The sequence below is a fragment of the Eriocheir sinensis genome, chromosome 5 (assembly GCF_024679095.1).
Source record: "Eriocheir sinensis breed Jianghai 21 chromosome 5, ASM2467909v1, whole genome shotgun sequence".
NCBI classification, from domain to species: Eukaryota; Metazoa; Arthropoda; class Malacostraca; order Decapoda; family Varunidae; genus Eriocheir; species Eriocheir sinensis.
The window spans coordinates 10,686,167-10,707,746 of record NC_066513.1 but is presented as its reverse complement, the minus strand read 5'-3'; the positions used below and the strand labels follow the sequence as shown (position 1 = coordinate 10,707,746).

The 21,580-nt window shown below is 40.1% G+C and overlaps 1 protein-coding gene across 1 annotated transcript in view; it reads right to left on the bottom strand.

The window, feature by feature from the left end:
* Positions 1-234: 234 nt before the first annotated feature.
* LOC126982580 (uncharacterized) overlaps positions 235-21,580 on the bottom strand; it is a 45,593-nt gene continuing 24,247 nt past the window's right edge. The window contains exons 5-6 of the mRNA XM_050834750.1: positions 7,011-7,121; positions 235-621 (exon numbers count right to left, since the gene is read on the bottom strand). Of these exons, the coding sequence (XP_050690707.1) occupies positions 540-621; positions 7,011-7,121 (193 nt within the window). The 3' untranslated portion in view covers positions 235-539. The remainder of the gene's footprint in view (positions 622-7,010; positions 7,122-21,580) is intronic.

The window sequence follows — 21,580 nt, the reverse complement described above, 5'->3', positions numbered from 1 at the left end:
TTGTAATACCTGTAATCTTTATAGTCTTTGAAATCTGACAGGCCCAGTGATAGTTATGCAACTGTTGGTCACAAGTATGCTTTTGGGCGTCACTGGTCCATTGTCATTTCCTTTGGCCTCGGTTACCCTCCTCCTCCGTGGTTCACTTTGGTCTCTTTCGTCGATATGGTCCTAAATGTTTTCGTCAGCCCTTGGTCCAGTTGGTCGGCATTGTTCTTGCAATTTCCTAGGTCCGCAGAGTTATGTCATTCCGTGGTCCACGTTCGGGTGAGTTTGCCAATATCCTCAGTGTCACTGTACTCCCGAGGCCACTGTGAGCCTTGTTCATATGAACCTCGTTGGTCTTTGTCAAAGTTGTGGTGTACGTAACCGTTGGTCCTGCTCATGGCTGTGGTTTTCTGGTTCTGTTATATATGTCACATCAGATTCATGTCATCTCCTTTCCTTATTTCAGCTGTGGTTTATAACTGCAGTCTGTCATCGCTGGTCCTGGTTCCTATAATACCGCATGTCATGTCACTCAGGTTATTTTTGGTCCTTTATTTCTCTAACAGGTCATGGTCGTGGACCTTGACATTCATTTCTTCAAAGATGGCTCGGTACAACATAGGCGCCGAGAACCTAGGGATAGAAAGGAAAATGATGCGATGAAGCGTGGAGAAAACAACAGAAAACACCAGAGTGAAGTAATTGACCATGGATACAAAATTACTAAGTGATTCATATAGTCTCTCTCTCTCTCTCTCTCTCTCTCTCTCTCTCTCTCTCTCTCTCTCTCTCTCTCTCTCTCTCTCTCTCTCTCATAAAACTCAAATGTAGACAAGTAAATTCAGACTGCACCAAATTTTTCTTCACCAACGTTACACTGCGAGAATGGAATAAGCTCCCACTTTCAGTGGTCCAGTGTAACAGGATTGACTCCTTTAAAAACAAGATCGACCGTCACTTCCTTGAACATAATATTAACTAGAGTTGAAATACAACGTTTTGGAGCCATCTAATTAATGTAGAATCACTTAGGTTTAAATACAGACCACCTAGTCTGGACCATGGGGTCTGTTCGGTCTGATTTTCTCTGTAAATCTCTCTCTCTCTCTCTCTCTCTCTCTCTCTCTCTCTCTCTCTCTCTCTCTCTCTCTCTCTCTCTCTCTCTCTCTCTCTCTCTCTCTCTCTCTCTCTCTCTCTATATATATATATATATATATATATATATATCTATATATATATATATATATATATATATATATATATATGAAAGTCAACACCTAGCTTTCTCTAATTCTTCCAGAGACTTCTGGCACTTAGCCAAAAATATCTCCTCCAATTTCACTTCTCCCTCTTTCCCTCCTCTTCTTAACCCAGACGGTAGCACTGCCGTCTCATCTATCTCTAAGGATGAACTCTTCTCTCAACTTTCTGTTATAACTCCACTCTGGACGATTCTGGGCATATTCCTCCTACTCATCCCCTCTCGGACTCCTTCATGCCTGTTATTAAGATTCTTCATAATGATGTTTTCTATGCCTTCTCTGACCTCAACTCTCAGAAGGCTTATAGACATGATGGAGTGCCTCCTATTTTTCTTAAAAACTGTGCTTCCGTGCTGACACCCTGCCTGGTCAGACTCTTTTGTCTCTACTTATCAACATCTACCTTTCCTTCCTGCTGGAAGTACGCCTTCGAACAGGCTGTGCCTATAAAAAGGGTGACCGTTCTAATCCCTCAGACTACCGCCCTATAGCTTTACTTTCCTGTCTATCTAAAGCTTTTGAATCAATTCAAAAGCACCTTTCCACTTCTAACCTTCTATTTGATCGCCAGTATGGGTTCCGCAAGTGGCGTTCTACTGGCAATTTTCTTGATCTCTTAACTGATTATTGGTCATCCTCTCTTAGCAGTTTCGGTGAAACTTTCTCAGTTGCGCTTGGCATATCGAAAGCCTTCGATAGAGTCTGGCACAAGTCTTTGCTTTCTAAACTGCCCTCATTCGGATTCTATCACTCTCTGTTCCTTTATCTCCAGTTTCCTTTCCAGCCGTTCTATCTCTGCCGTGGTAGACGGTCACTGATCTTCCCCTAAACCTATTAACAGTGGTGTTACACAGGGCTCTGTTTTATCACCCACTCTCATCCTATTATTCATAAATGATCTTCTTTCCAAAACAAACTGTCCTATCCACTCATACGCTGATGACTCCACTCTGCATTATTCAACTTCTTTGAACAGAAGACCCTCTCAACAGGAATTACATGACTCCAGGCTGGAGGCTGCAGAACGCTTAGCCTCAGACCTTACTAACATTTCCGATTGGGGTAAAAGGAACCTTGTGTGCTTCAATGCCTCAAAAAAACAATTTCTCCACCCATCAACTCGACACAATCTTCCAAACACCTATCCCCTATTCTTCGACAACACTCATCTGTCGCCATCTTCAACACTAAACATCCTCGGCCTATCCTTAACTCAAAATCTTAACAGGAAATTTCATCTCTCTCACGAAATAAGCTTCCTCGAGGTTGGGCGTTCTGTATCAGCTTCGCCAGTTCTTCTGCTTCCTTTTGGTTGCTATCCATATACAGGCCTTGTCCGCCCTCGTATGGAGTATGCCTCTCACGTCAGGAGTCTCCACTCATACATCTCTATTGTATAGACTGTAGTCTACTGCTCTTCGTCTCATCTACTATCCTCATCTTACTTATAGTTTTCTACCTCTTAAATTCCGACGACATGTTGCATCTCTTTCTATCTTTTATCGTTATTTTCACGCTGACTCCTCTTCTGAACTTGCTAACTGCGCCTCCCCCTTCCGCAGCAACGCTACACGACTTTCTATAAGCTCATCCCCTTCCTGTCCAATCCCTTACGCACGAGTTAACCAGCATCTTCACTCTCTCATCCCTCACGCTGGTAAACTCTGGAACAATCTTCCTTCATCTATTCCTCCTGCCTACGACTTGAACTCTTTCAAGAGGAGGGTATCAGGACACTTCTCCTCGAGAAATTATACCTCTCTTTTGGCCCACTCAACTATTTATGTTGTTGGGAGCAGCAAAGTAGATTTTTAAAACTGTTTGACCCAACTCTTTTGTTGTAAAAAACAAAAAAAAAAAACAGGAGACCAACTGTAATGATGTCAAATGGGAAACGTTTGAAGTGGAGTGTGAAGAAGAAAATACATAGGGCTAACGTTTTAAAGTGACCTCATAAAACCTCATGATACAGTGGTGAGAGCGACGATATTTAGAAGGATGAACCAGCGAGAATGAACATAATTTTGACCAAAGGAACAGCCTTGTTAAGTTAAGTGCAACACGAGTGCCCACTGGGAAAAAGTGACCATGAAGCATTACAAATAAAAAATTGACGAAGAATGTGAGGAGATTGAGGGAACCATAATGAGAAAATAGGAATTACAGTAAAGCCTGGTGCAGTGATTTGCAGTCTTTTTCAGCAGCGTAAACTCGTCAGAAATGAAAGTTAAAAAAAAAAGCACAACAAAATATGATTATCTCTTGACATAAAAACTTACAACGAAGGTGTGGTAAAGTGGGTACTCTGCTATGTGACTATGGAAAGTTAAAGCATGGATAAACTTAAAACGGAAGGAATGACATAAACAGGGAAGGCTGCTGAGACAAGCTAGAAATGATGACATAAAGTGAGGAGAGAGGAGAGAAAAGAATAGAAAAAAAGAAGATATAATAGAAAATATGAGAAACAAAAGACTTATAGAGACATAAAATTAAAGGAAAAAAGAAGATGTGGATGCGACCAAAGTGGGTGACCAGGTCTGTGAGGATACAAAAGGAAATCTGAAATGAAATATTAAAGAAGACTTTCAGAGAGTATTTACTACCCCTTAATTTGAAGAGAGTTTGAGGGAGGATGAGAGAGAGAATCGTCAGAGAGAATGGAAAACAAAGTGGATTGAGATGAGATAATGGGACTAATAAAGTCACTAGATGGTAAAGAAAGCAATGGATCCAGATGATATCAGGTCAATACCAAAATGTGCAGTGAACACTTAACAGAACCAGTTCAGGACATTGTAATTGTTCAGTCAAGACCGGAAATACCAGTACAGTATGGAAGAGGGCACATAATGGTCGGTTATAGAAGAGCGGAAATAAGCAAGAGCCTCTGAACTATAGACCAACCAGTTTCCCTAACAAGTGTAATGTGCAAACTGTGTGATCAGCAACTAAAGAAGTGGGTGGACCACCAGGAAGGAAGATAATAAATGAAAGACAATTTCGATTCAGGCAAGAGTAAATCTTGTATCACAAATCAGTATGTTATTACTCAAGAGAGTGACAGATATAGTGCAGAAAGAGAGACGGATGGGCGGGCTGCATATTTTGGACCTAAAAAACATTCGTTAAGTTCCACATAAAGTTTGCTGGAGGAGGACTCATAGAGGATGACAGAATGGATGAAAGATGACAACAGATGAAGAATATTAAAAGAAATGCATATTCAAGAAAATCAGAGGTAAGAAAGGTCACAATATATATATATATATATATATATATATATATATATATATATATATATATATATATATATATATATATATATATATATATATATATATATATATATATATATATATCTCCAGAGGATCTAATCTCTCCTCGAAATTGATTTCAATTTTTATTTCTCTATTCAGGAGCGTATAATTATAGAACGCACGGCTTTAATGTTATCCTATTATATGTACACACGTTGATAAATTGGGTCATACAAAATGTTTACCCATGCCTTACCGCGCCAGCGTGTCTCAGAGTCTGAGCTCTCATGGGCGTACGCATGGTACTCTGTACCAGAAAATCACCAAAATTTTTTTTTCCCCGTTTTTTCACACCACTCGCTCATTGCTACATAGCTGGCAACTGAATCGTGAATCAGGGGCAGATGTCCATCTTCGCAGCCCACTGACCGTCGTAGCGCTAAGATTATCGTAACCTCTCGCTACTCGCCTAAGGTATATGTTCGAAAGATCTTGGGCTGTCTCTAAGATTTTGCTCAAGCTGCTTATTCCCATGCTGTTCAAGGAGCACCTTACACTGATCTTCGGGGTTGTGTAGTAGACGTTTCTTCACTATAAATAAGCCCGTAACCTGTATGATGTCTTGTAGGGTAGATTAGGTTTAGTTTAAGGGTAGATTAGGCTAGGTTAGGCTGGGTTTCATAGCATAGGAAAATGAAAATCCATCTCGCAAATTCAGTGAGGATTTCATGAAATGACTGATTTCAGAGTTTCCCGTAATATAGTTATAACTGCAAATCAGCCCTATAAAAGTATTTACAGGGCTGAAAATTCATTATCACCGATGTGATGAGAAATAAATATTTATGCAGTTATACACCCTTACATGCACTATCTGAAAATTCTAATAGAGGATTCTACCTAAGAATTAACAGTGTGTGACAAAGCGTCCCACCAGTGTTCAGTGTTATTTATAGAATATTAAGTGACCTTGAGTATGAATTGAATTGAAGAATTGAAAGTACATAGTTTTAGAAGTACAACAAAGGGGATGGCTGGTGCTTTGCAGACCAAGCTTGCAATAAAAACTTGTTACAAAAAAAATTACATCATACAAAAGTACAAGCACAAGTTTAGTTCGTTGACCGTTGACCGTTGATGAGGTGATTTCCAGGCCTCCGCCGCCGTAACAGCGCTCCACAAGGCCGCCAACGTTATAACGTACCGATAATATAGCACCGAAGTTGTACTCAATGCTCCATGTTTGTAAATCGTTTAAGTTAACGAAAATGATTAATAGACAGGCGAGGCATCATGTATTTGTTTAATGTTTACAAGGTGCGACTGGTTGGAACGATAAGGGTTTGGACGGTATAGGGATGAGCATGATTAGAAATCGTGTGCATGCAGGGGCCGCGGGAGGCAAGTTCAGAAGAGCAGTCAGCATGACTGAGACGAAAACCTTTGACTCCACTCTGTCAAGAGAGCTGTGGTGGACCCCCCCTCCCCTACATAAAATCCATACTCCTCGGACAAGGCTCCTGTAAATGGATAGCAACTGTGCAGGGGAGAAGAACTGGCGGAGACGTTACAGAACGCCCAGCCTAGAGGAAGCTGATTAGTAAGAGATGAGATATGAAGTTTCAGTCGGATTTTGAGTTAAGGATAGACCGAGGATCTTTAGTGTTGAAGAGGTGATAGCTGAGTCTTGTCAAGAATAGGGGATAGTTGTTTGGAAGACTGTGTCAGTGGATGAGTGGAAAAATGTGTTTTGAGGCGTTGAAGGACACCAGGTTCCTCTTGACCTATCGGAAATAAGTAAGGTCAGAGCCAAGCGTTCTGTTGCCTCCAGCCAGAATCGTTAAGTTCCTGTGGGATTCGGTCTTCTATTAAAGAAGTTGAGTAATGCAGAGTGGAGTCATCGGCGTAGAATGGATAGGACAGATATATATATATATATATATATATATATATATATATATATATATATATATATATATATATATATATAAACATACAAAAAGAGAGAGAGAGAGAGAGAGAGAGAGAGAGGCAAGCAAAACAGAAAACACAAAATTTAAATGAGTAGTGACTTAAAATGTTTTAATCACTCTGTAGAAAATTATTATTTGTAATAAAAGACGCCCAATACCAACACACACACACACACACACACACGCTCTGCACACTCACCTAAAATAAATACATTTACGTTCACAGACACACACAAACACACAAACACACACACACACACAGACACACACATATTTATGAACACACACACACACACACACACACACACACACACACACACACACACACACACACACACACACACACACACACACACACACACACACACACACACACACACACACACACACACACAAAAGGAACAGACACAAAACACACACATAACACAAACACAAAACGCACACATACACACAAAAACACACTTACACGACACACACACACACACACACACACACACACACACACACACACACACACACACACACACCTGCCGGGACATAAGCGGTAGGTTGTTTCACAAGCGGCGCCGGTCAGCTTTTCCACCACCTTCACGGCACGACGGCCCCTGTGAGACAGCTCACCCGTCGGATCCTCCTCCCTGGAGAAAGAAGGCGAGTCAGAAGGGAGCAGTGAGGCAAATCGGGCATGACGATAGCTCGCCTCGGCGATATATATATATATATATATATATATATATATATATATATATATATATATATATATATATATATATATATATATATATATATATATATATATATATATATATATATATATGTTTATAAATGGAAAGAAAAACTAACTCTAGTTCTGTACAGGCCACCCAACCTTAACAGGCAGGACACGAGTATATTTCTACAGGAGACTGGCAGGGCGAGTAGGAGTAAAAATGTCTACGTAATGGGGGACTTTAATTATAGGAATATAGACTGGGAAGACGTAGTGGGTGACCTGGAAGCCGAGGATTTTCTTGTAGTTATACAAGATAATTTCCTTAAGCAGGTAGTTACTGAGCCTACCAGAGGAGATAACATATTAGACTTTGTCCTAACTAATTATGGAAACTTGCTACGTGAGCTGGAGGTGGGCGGAGAGTTAGGAAATAGTGACCACAGAACGGTTCGTTTTAGCTTAGACTGGGCGGTAACCCGCGAACCAAACCCAGTGTTAGTGCCAGATATTAGAAGAGCAAATTACGAGGGGCTTCGAAGACATCTTGAAGGGGTAAACTGGGATAATTTAGGGATTCATGAGAGCCAGAACTGTGTGTTGGAGAGCCAGGAGAACCAGGTAGAAATGTCTTACAATAATTTAGCTAAAGTAATAGTAGAGGGGCAAGGACAGCATATACCACAGCGAACACTTAGAGAAGAAAACAATGACCCTAAGTGGATGACTCGTGGACTAAAACACGAGACAGGGTTAAAGAAGGGAATTTATGAGAAAAAAAGAATGGCGAAACACATCTCAGGGGCCGGTATGTCGAACTATCTAGATTAGTGAAGAAAAACACCAGGAGGGCAAAATGGAATTATGAGATCAAAGTAGCAAATGAGGCGAAAAGTAATCCTAAGGACTTCTTTCAGATGTATAGAACAAAAACAATGGAGAAAATTCGACCGCTGAAAACAAACACAGGGGAGCTAGTGGAAAATTACGAAACTATGAGCACATTGCTGAACGACTACTTCCTTTCAGTATTCACACAAGAGGGTCGAACGACTATTCCGGAAAGGGTTCAAGTGTACGAGGGCGGGGATGGCGATAAATTGAGGGATATAATCATTACCAGGCAAGTAGTTCAGGATGAGATAGATAAGCTTAAGAAGAATAAGTCGCCAGGTCCTGACGAGATAATTCCGAGGGTATTAAAGGAATTAGGTGATGTACTCAGTGACCCACTAACCGATATCTTTAAGATGTCGGTAAATACTGGTTATGTGCCCAGCCTATGGAAAGTAGTTAATGTGACGCCGATTTTCAAAAAGGGGGACAGGTCAGCTGCTTCAAACTATCGCCCAATTAGCTTAACATCGGTTATAGGCAAGATGCTGGAGTCCATAATAGCCAGGAATATTCGGGAGCATCTAGAGAAACATAGCTTAATTCACAACTCGCAGCATGGGTTCACTAAAGGTAGGTCATGCCTCACCAATCTCTTGTCATTTTACAATAAAGTATTTCAGGCGGTTGACAGAGATGAAAATTATGATGTAATTTATCTTGATTTTAGTAAAGCGTTTGATAAAGTTCCTCACCAACGACTGTTGCTTAAATTACAGGCTCACGGAGTAGAGGGTAAAGTTTTTAACTGGGTCAAGGCGTGGCTTAGCAATAGGAAGCAAAGAGTGCAAATCAATGGTAAAATTATCTGACTGGGGATGTGTTACGAGTGGGGTCCCACAAGGTTCGGTATTAGATCCACTTTTGTTTAGTATTTATATCAATGACTTAGATACAGGAATTAGTAGTGATGTCAGTAAGTTTGCAGATGATCGGTAGAGTAACTGAGTCTGATCAGGACGCTAGTATTCTCCAGGATGAACTAAACAGATTGTATGACTGGGCGGATAAATGGCAGATGGAGTTCAATGTAGGGAAGTGCAGTATTCTGAGTGTAGGTAGGAACAACCCTTCTCATAACTATTGCTTAAATGACACTCTCATAAGCAGGTCTGGGTGCGAGAGAGATTTAGGGGTCTTAGTGAGCTCTGATCTCCGTCCAAGGGCACAATGCATTCTAGTTAGAAATCGAGCAAATAGGGTACTGGGATTTATTTCAAGGAGCGTAAGGAACAGAAGCGCCGAAGTCTTCCTCGAACGAACTATTTAGCATTAGTTAGACCTCATCTTGACTATGCGGTTCAGTTCTGGTCACCTTACTATAGAATGGATATCAAAATGTTAGAATCAGTGCAGAGGAGGATGACTAAGATGATTCATGGGTTGAGAAACTTGCCATACGAGAAAAGACTCAAATAGTTAAACTTGTATTCTCTAGAAAGGTGAAGGGTGCGTGGAGACATGATTGAGGTTTATAAATGGATGAAGGGCTTTAATAAGGGGGATATTCATAAGGTTTTGTTGGTAAGAGAACCGGGCAGGACACGAAGTAATGGGTTTAAACTTGATAAATTCAGATTTAACAGGGACGTAGGCAAAAATTGGTTTACAAACAGGGTTGTGGATGAGTGGAATAGGCTTAGTAGTCATGTGGTGAGTGCCAATACAATTGTCACATTCAAAAATAGATTAGATAAATTTTTGGACAGCGATATTAGGTGGGGTTAGATACATGGGAGCTTAGGTTCAAAGGAGCTGCCTTGTACAAGCCTACCGGCCTCTTGCAGACTCCTACGTTCTTATGTTCTTATATTCTTATATATATTATAATATAATGTATGGAAGCAACTGTAGCGTTGAAAGTTAAACATTTATTATTTGTTTTTAACCTACTGATGGTTAAAGGTATATAATAGCGTTTCCAGAAGATAAATTTGCATCCACTTCCACGTGGGCAGTGGTTGCCAATCTTTTTTGTCCCTTTCCCCCTTCTCCGCTCATTTTTTCACATGTCACATTGAACCTTTAAGAAGACCTATTCCAAGTATCCCTTCCAGGTTGGCGCTATCCGAAGAGCAGTTGATTGTCTTGTGTCAGGTATGGATGAGCATAGAGCCCGTTAGGCTGAGTAGGGCAGCATCCAACTACTAAATTACAATTCGTGGATGCTGACCCATCCGTTGACGAAAGCCGATCTTTTCGTTGACGAGGTCAGAAACGCTGCAGTAAGGCTGAGGAGTGGAAAGGCAGCTGTTGTTTATAATATTTGTTCAGAACTACTCAAAAATTGAAGTGCTAATGTGATCAGTGGTTTTCATGCGTTTCGTTTTTTGACATGTGGCATTCTAGTACCAATCCTCCTGGCTTTTTTGCTAACGTTTCCCCTATGGCCCCGGTAGGTTTTCTTGATAAGGCTGGGTAGGTAGCCCCAGACAAGTGTCTGTCGTGGCACCATCTTGCTTGGTTCATGGAGCCCCCAGGAGTTCACTTTGATCATCTTTCAGAGAAGAATTAGAGTTCCGGTTGATAAGTGATCTTCGGGAAACCATGTGGGTAGTCATAGGCAACTCGGCGATGATTGAAAATTGTCAGCTTATTGCGGCATCTTTCTGGCCGCCGTGCCAGCACTCTGACCACTCAGCCATCGCCACTTGTGTCATTCCAATCTGGAAAGGGGAAAAGGACCGCCAAAAATGTAAAACTGTTCCGTCAAAATAGAGTATATATTAGTAATACCAAAGTCAGCAACACCTGGAGGTACTGATGATAGTTTTCGAGGAGCTGCCAGAGGAAGGAAAACTTTCTGAACTTTAGGTCTCCTGGATCAAGACCAACATATAGGTGTCTGGACGTTTTCTGGGTGAAACAAACTTTTGTCAAGGACTGATATTTTTAAAATTTTAACATACTTTGGTGCTTCGGCGGGTCTCATCAAATGTCTTATAGGGAAAGATTTTGGCCTACAGTGCTATGGACTCGCTCAGTACGAGTATATGACGTTGCCGATACATTCAAAGAAGGACGAAGATTCGGATTTTCAAGATCCTTGTGATTCATGTCTTACTCTATGACTGTGAGACATGGACGCTAAATGGTGAAGGAACGAATCAATGCCTCTGGTAATACGTGTCTTCGCAGAATTTCCTAGTGAAACTGAATCAAGGCCTATTACTCGCCAAAAGCCATATTAGCCACGAAAAGATAACTCCGGTCATACAGTCAAATGTCAAGGATGGCGTCGTAGGGTGGACGAAGCAACGCGTTCCCATCCCTCCCCCAATCGGTGTATGCTCTAATTGGTTGATAGGTTTGATATAAAAAATCTCAGACAAAAAGTACTTCAGTCACATCGTAGTTCCGTGCAATTTCAATATCTTGAGTGTGCGCCATGGTTTCAAGGCGAACCTGGATACTATCGTGACCTTTTTATTACGATGTTCAAACACTTTTTTTTTTTTTGTTCTTGGAACCTGCGACCATGCGACTGAGGAGTCGGTGGCCGAGTGGTCAGCGTGCGGGAGTGGTGAGCCCGTGGAGCGAGGTGTCGAGTTCCACCGAAACACGCTGATTTTCCAAACCATCACCGTGGCAGAACATTACCCTCATGCTGCCCAGATTTTCAATCAACCCTAACTTCAGCGATTTAGTTCAAGAGGAGCACCGGGTGGCAGCATGGGTCAAGCAAGAGTCATACGCCACGGCAGCCACTATTCGCCTGAGCTACTAACAGGCTGGGGTCGCCCAAGAGGCCCCTCAAGAAAGCGAACAGGCAGAACGTAAATTTTTTTTAAAAAATGTAAGAGGGTCAGAAGGAAGATAGCATAACATTGAAAAAATTTACGTAAAGGTTGGTAGATATAATGACGGACAGATAATATGTTTGGGCTTGTGATTGTGCCCCTGCTGGATACACGGTCAGATGATGACATCCTTCACACACCATTACGCAGCCCTTCGGCGTCCTTCCCAGTGTCTCCTATTCGACCTGTTCCATATAGGGAGGATCACTACTGATTCGCGTTAAACTCGTTACTCCTTCCGCCAGTGTTTGGTAAAACCAGGCTATGGCCACTATCCGCAGAAGCTAGTCTACCTAGCACTTATGCATCCAAGGCGACATGGAAATAAGGCAGGCTTTCGACTTTACTCACTCATCATCATAACATCCCCTCCTACGTGGACAGAAACAGATGGAGCATGTTTCCTTAATACAACAGCTCGGTACTCGGCACGACTGTGTCGCCAACGTTATAAATTCATCTAACTATTTATCCATCTATTTAGCTGTTAATTTATGTCTTTCTATATCTATCTATCTCTATTTTTCTATTTATATCCATCTCTATCTGTCCACCCACCTACTTATATTTATTTTTGTTTTATCTGTCTATCTATCTATCTATCTATCGATATATATATATATATATATATATATATATATATATATATATATATATATATATATATATATATATATATATATATATATATATATATATGGTTAGCGTGACGGCCCCGCGTTCAGGAGCTCCAGGAGGGACGCGGGTTCGAAACCTGGCCGCCGCACAGCTGAGGTTTTTCAGTCACCGCCGAGTGGCGTAAGACTACCCACATGCTGCCCTGAAGACCACCCATCAACCTGAACTCTAGATAATCTCTCCAAAGAGAGGCTCAAAGGTGAGTTCCGGAGGGCAGCATGAGCCAACACAAGATGGCGTCACTATAAACACTCGCCTACGCCAGAACGGGCTGGGCCGACCATCAGGCCCCACTGGGATGAAGCCTTGGGCTGACCATCAGGCCCCATCGGGAAAAAGCCTACCGGTACAATTGGTCGCGACATAAAAAATATAAATATATATATATATATATATATATATATATATATATATATATATATATATATATATATATATATATATATATATATATATATATATATATATATATATATATATATATATATATATATATATATATATATATATATATATATATATATATCAATGAACCCTATACTATGGAACGGACACTTGCCCCAGCCTTGTCATTAAGCCGCAAATTTTGGAAAATCAACCGCTTTGGTGTGAATCGTCATAACTCCCTTATCTCTGGGGATACAGAAAACGTTTTAGTATCAAGCGACGGCAAAATGAAAGGGCTATATTTTTTAATTAGTGACTGGGCTCAAAAACCGACTCGAAAGGGTCAAAAATCGAATAAATTCGCAAAAAAAATGACTGAAAAAAAAACTATTTTTGAGTTCCCAACCTTGAAACCCGCTCATTTTTTTTTAGAATTTCAAAACCATTATTTACCAAATGATTTAGCCCTGGCAATGTGCTTTCCAATATGGTGCATAATATTTCCCTACTCCCAGTAGTTTCGTCGCTAGAGCTCAAAACGTAAACCCTATCGAGAGCGATTTTGAGGAACTCCAGACACTGCCGTTTTTATTTAGTGTGGCTTTGGGATTACCTCTAGAAGGCTGTAATTTGGCATGTAGCCCCTCTTGGCAATGTAGTTTGCCCAGTCCGAAGGAATTTTTGATAGCTCGATTCCAGTTTCGTCGTCGAGCCATCAAAAAATAGCCTGTTTTTCGGTCCTTTTGCCAAGATTTGGACACGTCCTAGCTTTTTGCTTATACTTTTTTTTTATTTAATGCTTTCCATTTTTTTTACAGATTATTAATCTGTAATAAAATAGCTTTCATTTGCCCCCAAGCACGCCTTCTTAGCTTCAGTAGTTTTCGCTCGAGCAAATTAAATGTATTATTCATAAATGAAAATAAATATGGTTGAATACAAAAAAAAAAAAAAAAAAGAAACAACATGTATAACAATGCCCTTGATATAGGTTGATTTATATAGTGAAATGATTATATAATAATAGTAACTTTTTATATAGATATCTTAAAATGTTTTTATTGCAATTAAGGTATTCAACATATTGAAGTGTTCATATATGATTTTGTATGCAGATGTATCAATTTTTGTGGCGTCAGGAAGGTTTTTCATCGCGGCGCGTGAAATGAGTCAGATTCGGCGAATGTTCGTCGCGACTTATGGTCGACCTCGAGCGAAAACTACGGAAGCTAGGAGAGCGTGCTTGGTGGGATATGAAAGCTCTTTTGATACAGATTAATAATCAGAAAAGAAAATTGAAAAGCATTAAATAAAAAACAACAAAAACTGGACGTGTCTAAATGCGGCAAAGAGCCGAAAAACAAGCTATTTGTGAATGCTCTACGACGAACTTGGAATAGAGCTATCAAAACATGCCTCGAGTTGGGCAAACTACATTGACAATATATATATATATATATATATATATATATATATATATATATATATATATATATATATATATATATATATATATATATATATATATATATATATATATATATATATATATATATATATATATATATATATAAGCATATATATATATATATATATATATATATATATATATATATATATATATATATATATATATATATATATATATATATATATATATATATATATATATATATATATATATATATATATATATATATATATATATATATAGATATATATATATATATATATATATATATATATATATATATATATATATATATATATATATATATATATTTTTTTTTTTTTTTTCTTTTTTTACAGCAAAGGAAACTGCTCAAGGGCAAGAAAGGGAAACAATAATGAAAAAAAGCCGCTAATGACTGGTCCTACAAAAAAGGGTCCAGAGGAGTTGCCGAAAGAGAGGTCAATTCAGGGAGGGAAGGTGTCCTGATACTCTCCTCTTGAAAGAGTTCAAGTCGTAGGCAGCAGGAAATACAGATGAAGGAAGATTGTTCCAGAGTTTACCAGCGTGAGGGGTGAAGGAGTGAAGATGCTTGTTAACTCTTCGTAAGGGATTTGGACAGTACTGGGATGAGCTTGATTAGAAAGTCGTGTGCAGCGGGGCCGGGGAGGGTGGGAGGCATGCAGTTAGCAAGTTTAGTGAGCAGTTAGCGTGAAAATATCGATATAAGATACAAAGGGAGGCAACATGGTAGTGGAATTTCAGAGGTAGGAGACAATCAGTAAGAGGATGGGAGTTGATGAGACGAAGAGCCTGAGACTTTACTCTGTCGAAGAGAGCTGTGTCAGTGGAGCCCCCCCACACGTGAGATGCATACTTCATATGAGAGCGGACAAGGCCCCTGTATATGGAGAGCAACTTTGCGGGGGAAAAGAACTGTCGGAAACGATACACAACGCCCAACATCGAGAAAGCTGATTCAGTGAGAGAAGAGATGTAAAGTTTCCAGTTAAGATTTTGAGTTAAGGATAGACCGAGGATGATTAGTGTAGAATAAGTTGAAAGGTGAGCTTTGTCGAAGAATAGGGGACAGAAGTTTAGAAGATTGTGTCGAGTTGATAGATTGATAAATTGAGTTTTTGAGACACTTAAGGACATCAGGTTCCTTCCGCCGCAATCGGAAATAATAGCAAGGTCAGAGGTTAAGCGTTCTGCAGCCTCCCGTCTAGAGTTTTGTCATTCATGTTGCGTGGGTCTTCTGTTGAAAGAAGTTGAATAATGCAAAGCAGAGTTGTCGGCGTATGAATGGATAGGACAGTTTGTTGTGGAAAGAAGATCATTGATGAATATCAGGAAGAGAGTGGGAGACAAGACAGAGCCCTGCAAGACACCACTGTTTATATGTTTACGGGAAGAACAGTGACTGTCTACCACAGCAGGGATAGAGCAGCAGGAAAGGAAATTGGAGTACAGAGATAAGGATATAATCCATATGAGGGTAATTTAGAAAGTAAAGAATTATGCTAGACTCTATCAAAAGTTTTCGAGATATCTAGTGCAACTGAGAAAGTTTCACCGAAACAGCTAAGAGAGAATGACCAGGCATCGGTAAGGAAAACAAGAAGATCCCCATTAAAACGTCCCTTGCGGAAACCATACTGGCAATCAGATAGAAAGTCAGAAGTGCATAGATGCTTATGAATCTTCCGGTTAAGGATAGATTAAAGCTTCAGAAAGGCAGGAAAGTAAAGCTATAGGACGGTAGTATGAGAGATTTGAACAGACACCCTCCTCAGGCACAGGGTGTATGTAAACGTACTTCCAGCAGGAAGGAATAATAGATGTTGAAAGGCAGACACGAAAGAGTTTAGCCAGGGTGTCAGCACGGAAGGACAGTTTTTAAGGTCAATAGAAGGCACTCCATCAGACACATAAGGTTGAGGACAGAGAGGGCATAGAAAACATAACTCTCAAGAATTTTAATAACAGGCATAAAGGAGTCAGAGGGGGGATGCGTGGGAGGAATATGCACATAATCATCCAGAGTGAAGTTTTTTAGCGATACTTTGAGGATTAAGGAAAGGATGGAAAGATAAAGAAGTGAAATTAGAGGAGATACTTTTGGCTAGGTGCCAGATGTCTCTGGAAGAATTAGAGAAAGCAAGGTTGTGGCTTTTTCTATTGATGAAAGTATTTTTGGTAAGTTGAAGAACAAACTTGGCACGATTCTGGGTGGAAATGTAGATATCATAATCAGCAGGAGTGCGAAGGCTATGGTACCTTTTGTGAGCAGCTTCTCTGTCTTTGATAGCAAGAAATGAAGCGTGATTAAACGAAGACTTTATAGCATGAGGGGTAGAGAAAGTATGTGGATTGTTTGCCTCCATTCCAGAGACCTCACCTCAGTGAGGCTTTGTGCATACACAGACGGGTCTCTTTCCTGAAACCAGAAATCATTATATATATATATATATATATATATATATATATATATATATATATATATATATATATATATATATATATATATATATAATTTTTTTTTTTTTTTTTTTTTTTTACGTCACGGCCTATAGCGCCGGTAGGCTTCTTCCCGGTGGGGCCTGGTGGTCGGCCCAAGGCTTCTTCCCGGTGGGGCCCGATGGTCGTCCCAGCCGGTTCTGGCGCAGGCGAGTGTTTATATTGGCGCCATCTTGCATTGGCTCATGCTGCCCTCCCGGAGCTCATCTTTAATCCTAGAATCTAGAGTCCGGGTTGCTAGGTGGTCTTCTGGACAGCATGTGGGTAGTTTTTAGCCACTCGGCGGCGGTTGAAAAATCCCAACTTGGTGGCACCGGGCGGAGATTGAACCCGCGTCCTCCTGAATACACAGGAGGATGTATATATATATATATATATATCTCTCTCTCTGTATATATATATATATATATATATATATATATATATATATATATATATATATATATATGTATATATATATGTATGTATATATATATATATATATATATATATAGGGTAGGCGGTGGCCGAAGTGATAGCGTACTGGACCCACATTCGCCGCGTGATGGACGACGCGGGTTCGAATCCTCACGCTACCACTCGGATTTTTCAGTCACCGCTGAGTGGCTTAAAACTACCCACATGCTGTCCTGAAGACCACCCATCAACCCGGACTCTAGAGGAAGCCGTCCAAGCGAATCAAGAACGAGTTCCGGGTGGCAGCATGAGCCAATGCAGGATGGCGCCACTATAAACACTGCCTGGGCCCATCAGGCTGGGCTGACCATCAGCCCCACCTGGAAGAAGCAATAGGCAACAACGTAAAAAAATATATATATATATATATATATATATATATATATATATATATATATATATATATATATATATATATATATATATATATATATATATATATATATATATATATATATATATATATATATATATATATATATATATATATATATATATATATATATATATATATATATATATATATATATATATATATATATATATATATATATATATATATATATATATATATATAGAGAGAGAGAGAGAGAGAGAGAGAGAGAGAGAGAGAGAGAGAGAGAGAGAGAGAGAGAGAGAGAGAGAGAGAGAGAGAGAGAGAGAGAGAGAGAGAGAGAGAGAGAGAGAGAGAGACATACAGACATACATACATACATATATATATATATATATATATATATATATATATATATATATATATATATATATATATATATATATATATATATATGCAGAGAGAGAGAGAGAGAGAGAGAGAGAGAGAGAGAGAGAGAGAGAGAGAGAGAGAGAGAGAGAGAGAGAGAGAGAGAGAGAGAGAGAGAGAGAGAGAGAGAGAGAGAGAGAGATACATACATACATACAAAAAGAGTGTAGAAAAAAATCCCGCTACTTGCCGCTCCCACAACATACAAAAGTAAAGAGGTGCCAAAAGAGAGGTCAATTTCTGGTGGAGAGGTATCTTGATACAATCTTCTTGAAAGAGGTTAAGTCATAGGCAGGAGGAAATACAGACGAAGGAAGGATGTTCCACAGTTTACCAGTGTGAGGGATGAAAGAGTGAAGATGCTGGTTAACTCTTGCATAAGGGGTTTGGACGATATAAGGATGAACTAGAGTAGAAAGTCAAGTACAGTGGGGCCGCGGGAGGGGGGGAGGCATTCAGTTAGCAAGTTCAGAAGAGCAGTCAGCATGAAAATATCGATAGAAGATAGAAAGAGAGGCAACATGGCGGCGGAATTTAAGAGGAAAAAGATTGTCAGTATGAGGAGGGGAGTTGATGAGACGAAGAGCCTTTGACTCTACTCTGTCCAAAAGAGCTGTTTGAGTTGAACCTCCCCACACATGTGATGCATACTCCATACGATCGCGGACAAGGCCCTTGTCGCTGCTGTGTTGGCTAAACTGACATACTGCTGCGAGTCGTGGCTGACGAACAACTGCTTGTCACTAACCAGTCAGTACAATAAACTAATGAAATGTCTCTTGGGCGTAAGAAATAACACAAGTTCAAACGTATGTCATATTGAATCAGGAATTAAGCCAGTTTACCATGTGTGTGTCCGACGAAAACGGTTTTTGGAGAGGAAACTTGCTTCCTTGATAGAAATGAACCATTTCATATAGTATCTAATTTGTGCAGAGAATCTAACACCCCTATTTTTAAGTTAATTCAAAGTGCCATTCAGTATAATAGTAATGTAAACCCTTTTGAGAGCATCATTAACTTGGTTACAAATAAGCCAGAAGACGCAACAAAGTACCACACATACAAGCAGTGTTGAATCCCATTCTTGATGTCCATAACATTTACTCAGATCACATATATATCCCTGATTTTACACGTAGGGCGTTTACTAGGATTCGACTGATGTCCCATGACCTAAAGATCGAGACCGGCCGTTGGAGTCGCACTCCGCGGGACTTGCGTGTTTGCCCGAGTGACGGGCAGGCCACACAGAGTGAGAACCACGTATTGATGGAGTGCGCACTATCGAGACATACCAGGCAAAAATATGATATGGTAAACAAACAAAATTTTGATGCATTATTAAATGAAATAAAAGACGTAAAAACTTTGTGTAGGTACGTGTATGAAGTTTTAAATATTTATAGGACTTAAGATAAAACAATACGTTATTGGAATGATATGCATACTACACACTGCATTTATGTTAGTCACATTGTGTTAAGTGTCATGTCGAGCTGTGTTTATATTAGTTATAGTGGTAATGGTGGTAGCTATATGACGGCTGTTTGTTGTTTTTGCATCGCCTAGTGTTAAAAGAATATTTAAGTGACAGTGTTTTGATTTAAGCTTGTTAAAGTATATTTCTTTATTTGGACCAATGGGAATTTTGTACCTTTCACTGTATACTGTAAATTTGCACTTTTTGGTCAATAAACTAACTAACTATATGGACAGTATCTGTGCGGGGGAGAAGAACTGGCGGAGACGATACAGAATACCCAACTTCGAGGAGGCCGATTCAGTGAGAGAGGAGATATGGAGTTTCCAGTTGAGATTTTGAGTAAAGGATAGACCGAGGATGTTTAGTGTAGGAGAAGGTGACAGCTGAGTGTTGTCGAAGAATAGGGGATAGGAGTTTGGAAGGTTGTGTCGAGTTGATAGGTGACGAAATTAAGTTTTTGAGGCGTTAAAAGACACCAGGTTTCTTTGTCCCTAGTCGAAAATGATAGCAAGGTCTGAGGTTAAGCGTTCTGCAGCCTCCAGCCTGGAATCGTATACTTCCTTTTGCGCCGGCCTTCTATGAAAAGAAGTTGTGTAATGCAGAGTAGAGTCATCGGCGTAAGAATGAAAAGGACAGTTCATTTTGGAAAGAATATCATCAATGAGTAACAGAAAGAGAGCGGGAGATAGGACAGAGCCCTGTGGGGACACCACTGTTGATGGATTCAGGGGAAGACCAGTGACCTAGTACAGCAATGATAGATCGGTCAGAGTGGAAACTGGAGATAAAGGTACAGATGGAAGGAAAGAAACCGTAGGAGGGTAGCTAGTTTGGAAAGCAAAGGTTTGTCCCAGACCCTATCACAGGCTTTTGATATGTCCAGCGCAACAGCAAAAGTTTCACCGAAGCGGCTAAGAGAGGATGACAAAGAGTCATTTAGGAAAGCAAGAAGATCATCAGTAGAACGCCCCTTGCGGAACCCATACCGGCGATCAGAAAGAAGTTCAGTAGTGGACAGATGATTAAGAAACTTCCGGTTAAGGATTGATTGAAAAGCTTTAGATAGACAAGAAAGTAAAGCTATAGAACGGTAGTTTGAAGGATTGGAACGGTCATCCTTCTTAGGCACAGGCTGTTTGAAGGCGTACTTCCAACAGGAACGAAAGGTAGATGTTGACAAGCAGAGGCGACAGATTTTGACCATCCAGTGTGTCAGCACGGAAGCACCGTTTTTTAGGACAATAGGAGGCTCTCCATCAGGTCCGTAAGCCTTCTGAGGGTTGAGGTCAGATAGGGCATAGAAAATATCATTCTGAAGAATCTTAATAAAAGGCATAAAGGATTCACAGGTGGGATGAGAAGGAGGAATATGCCCAGAATCGTCCAGAGAAGAGTTTTTACAGAAAGTTTGAGCAAAGAGTTCAGCCTTAGAGATATATAACACGCCGATGCTGCCGTCTGAGTCAAGTAGAGAAGGGAAAGATAAAAAGGTGAAATTGGAGGAGATATTTTTGGCTATGTGCAGGAGTTCTCTGGAATATTTATAAACAGCAATGTTTTGACATTTTCTATGGATGAAAGAGCTTTTGGTGAGGCGGAAAGTAGATTTGGCATGATTCTGGGAAAGAATGTAGAGATCATAGTTAGCAGGAGTGCGAAAGCTCTAGTTCCTTTTGTGAGCAGCCTCTCTATCTTTGGTAGCACGAGAACGAAGGAAGGCTGTTCCAGAGTTTACCAGCGTAAGGGATGAAAGAGTGAAGATGCTGGTTAAGTCTTGCATAAGGGGTTTGGACAGTATAGGGATAAGCTAGAGTTGAACGTCGTTTGCAACGGGGCCGCGGGAGGGGGGGAGGCATGCAGTTAGCAAGTTCAGAAGAGCAGTCTGCGTGAAAATATCGATAGAAGATAGAAAGAGAGAGGAGAGCTGATTAGACGAAAAGCCTTAGACTCCAAT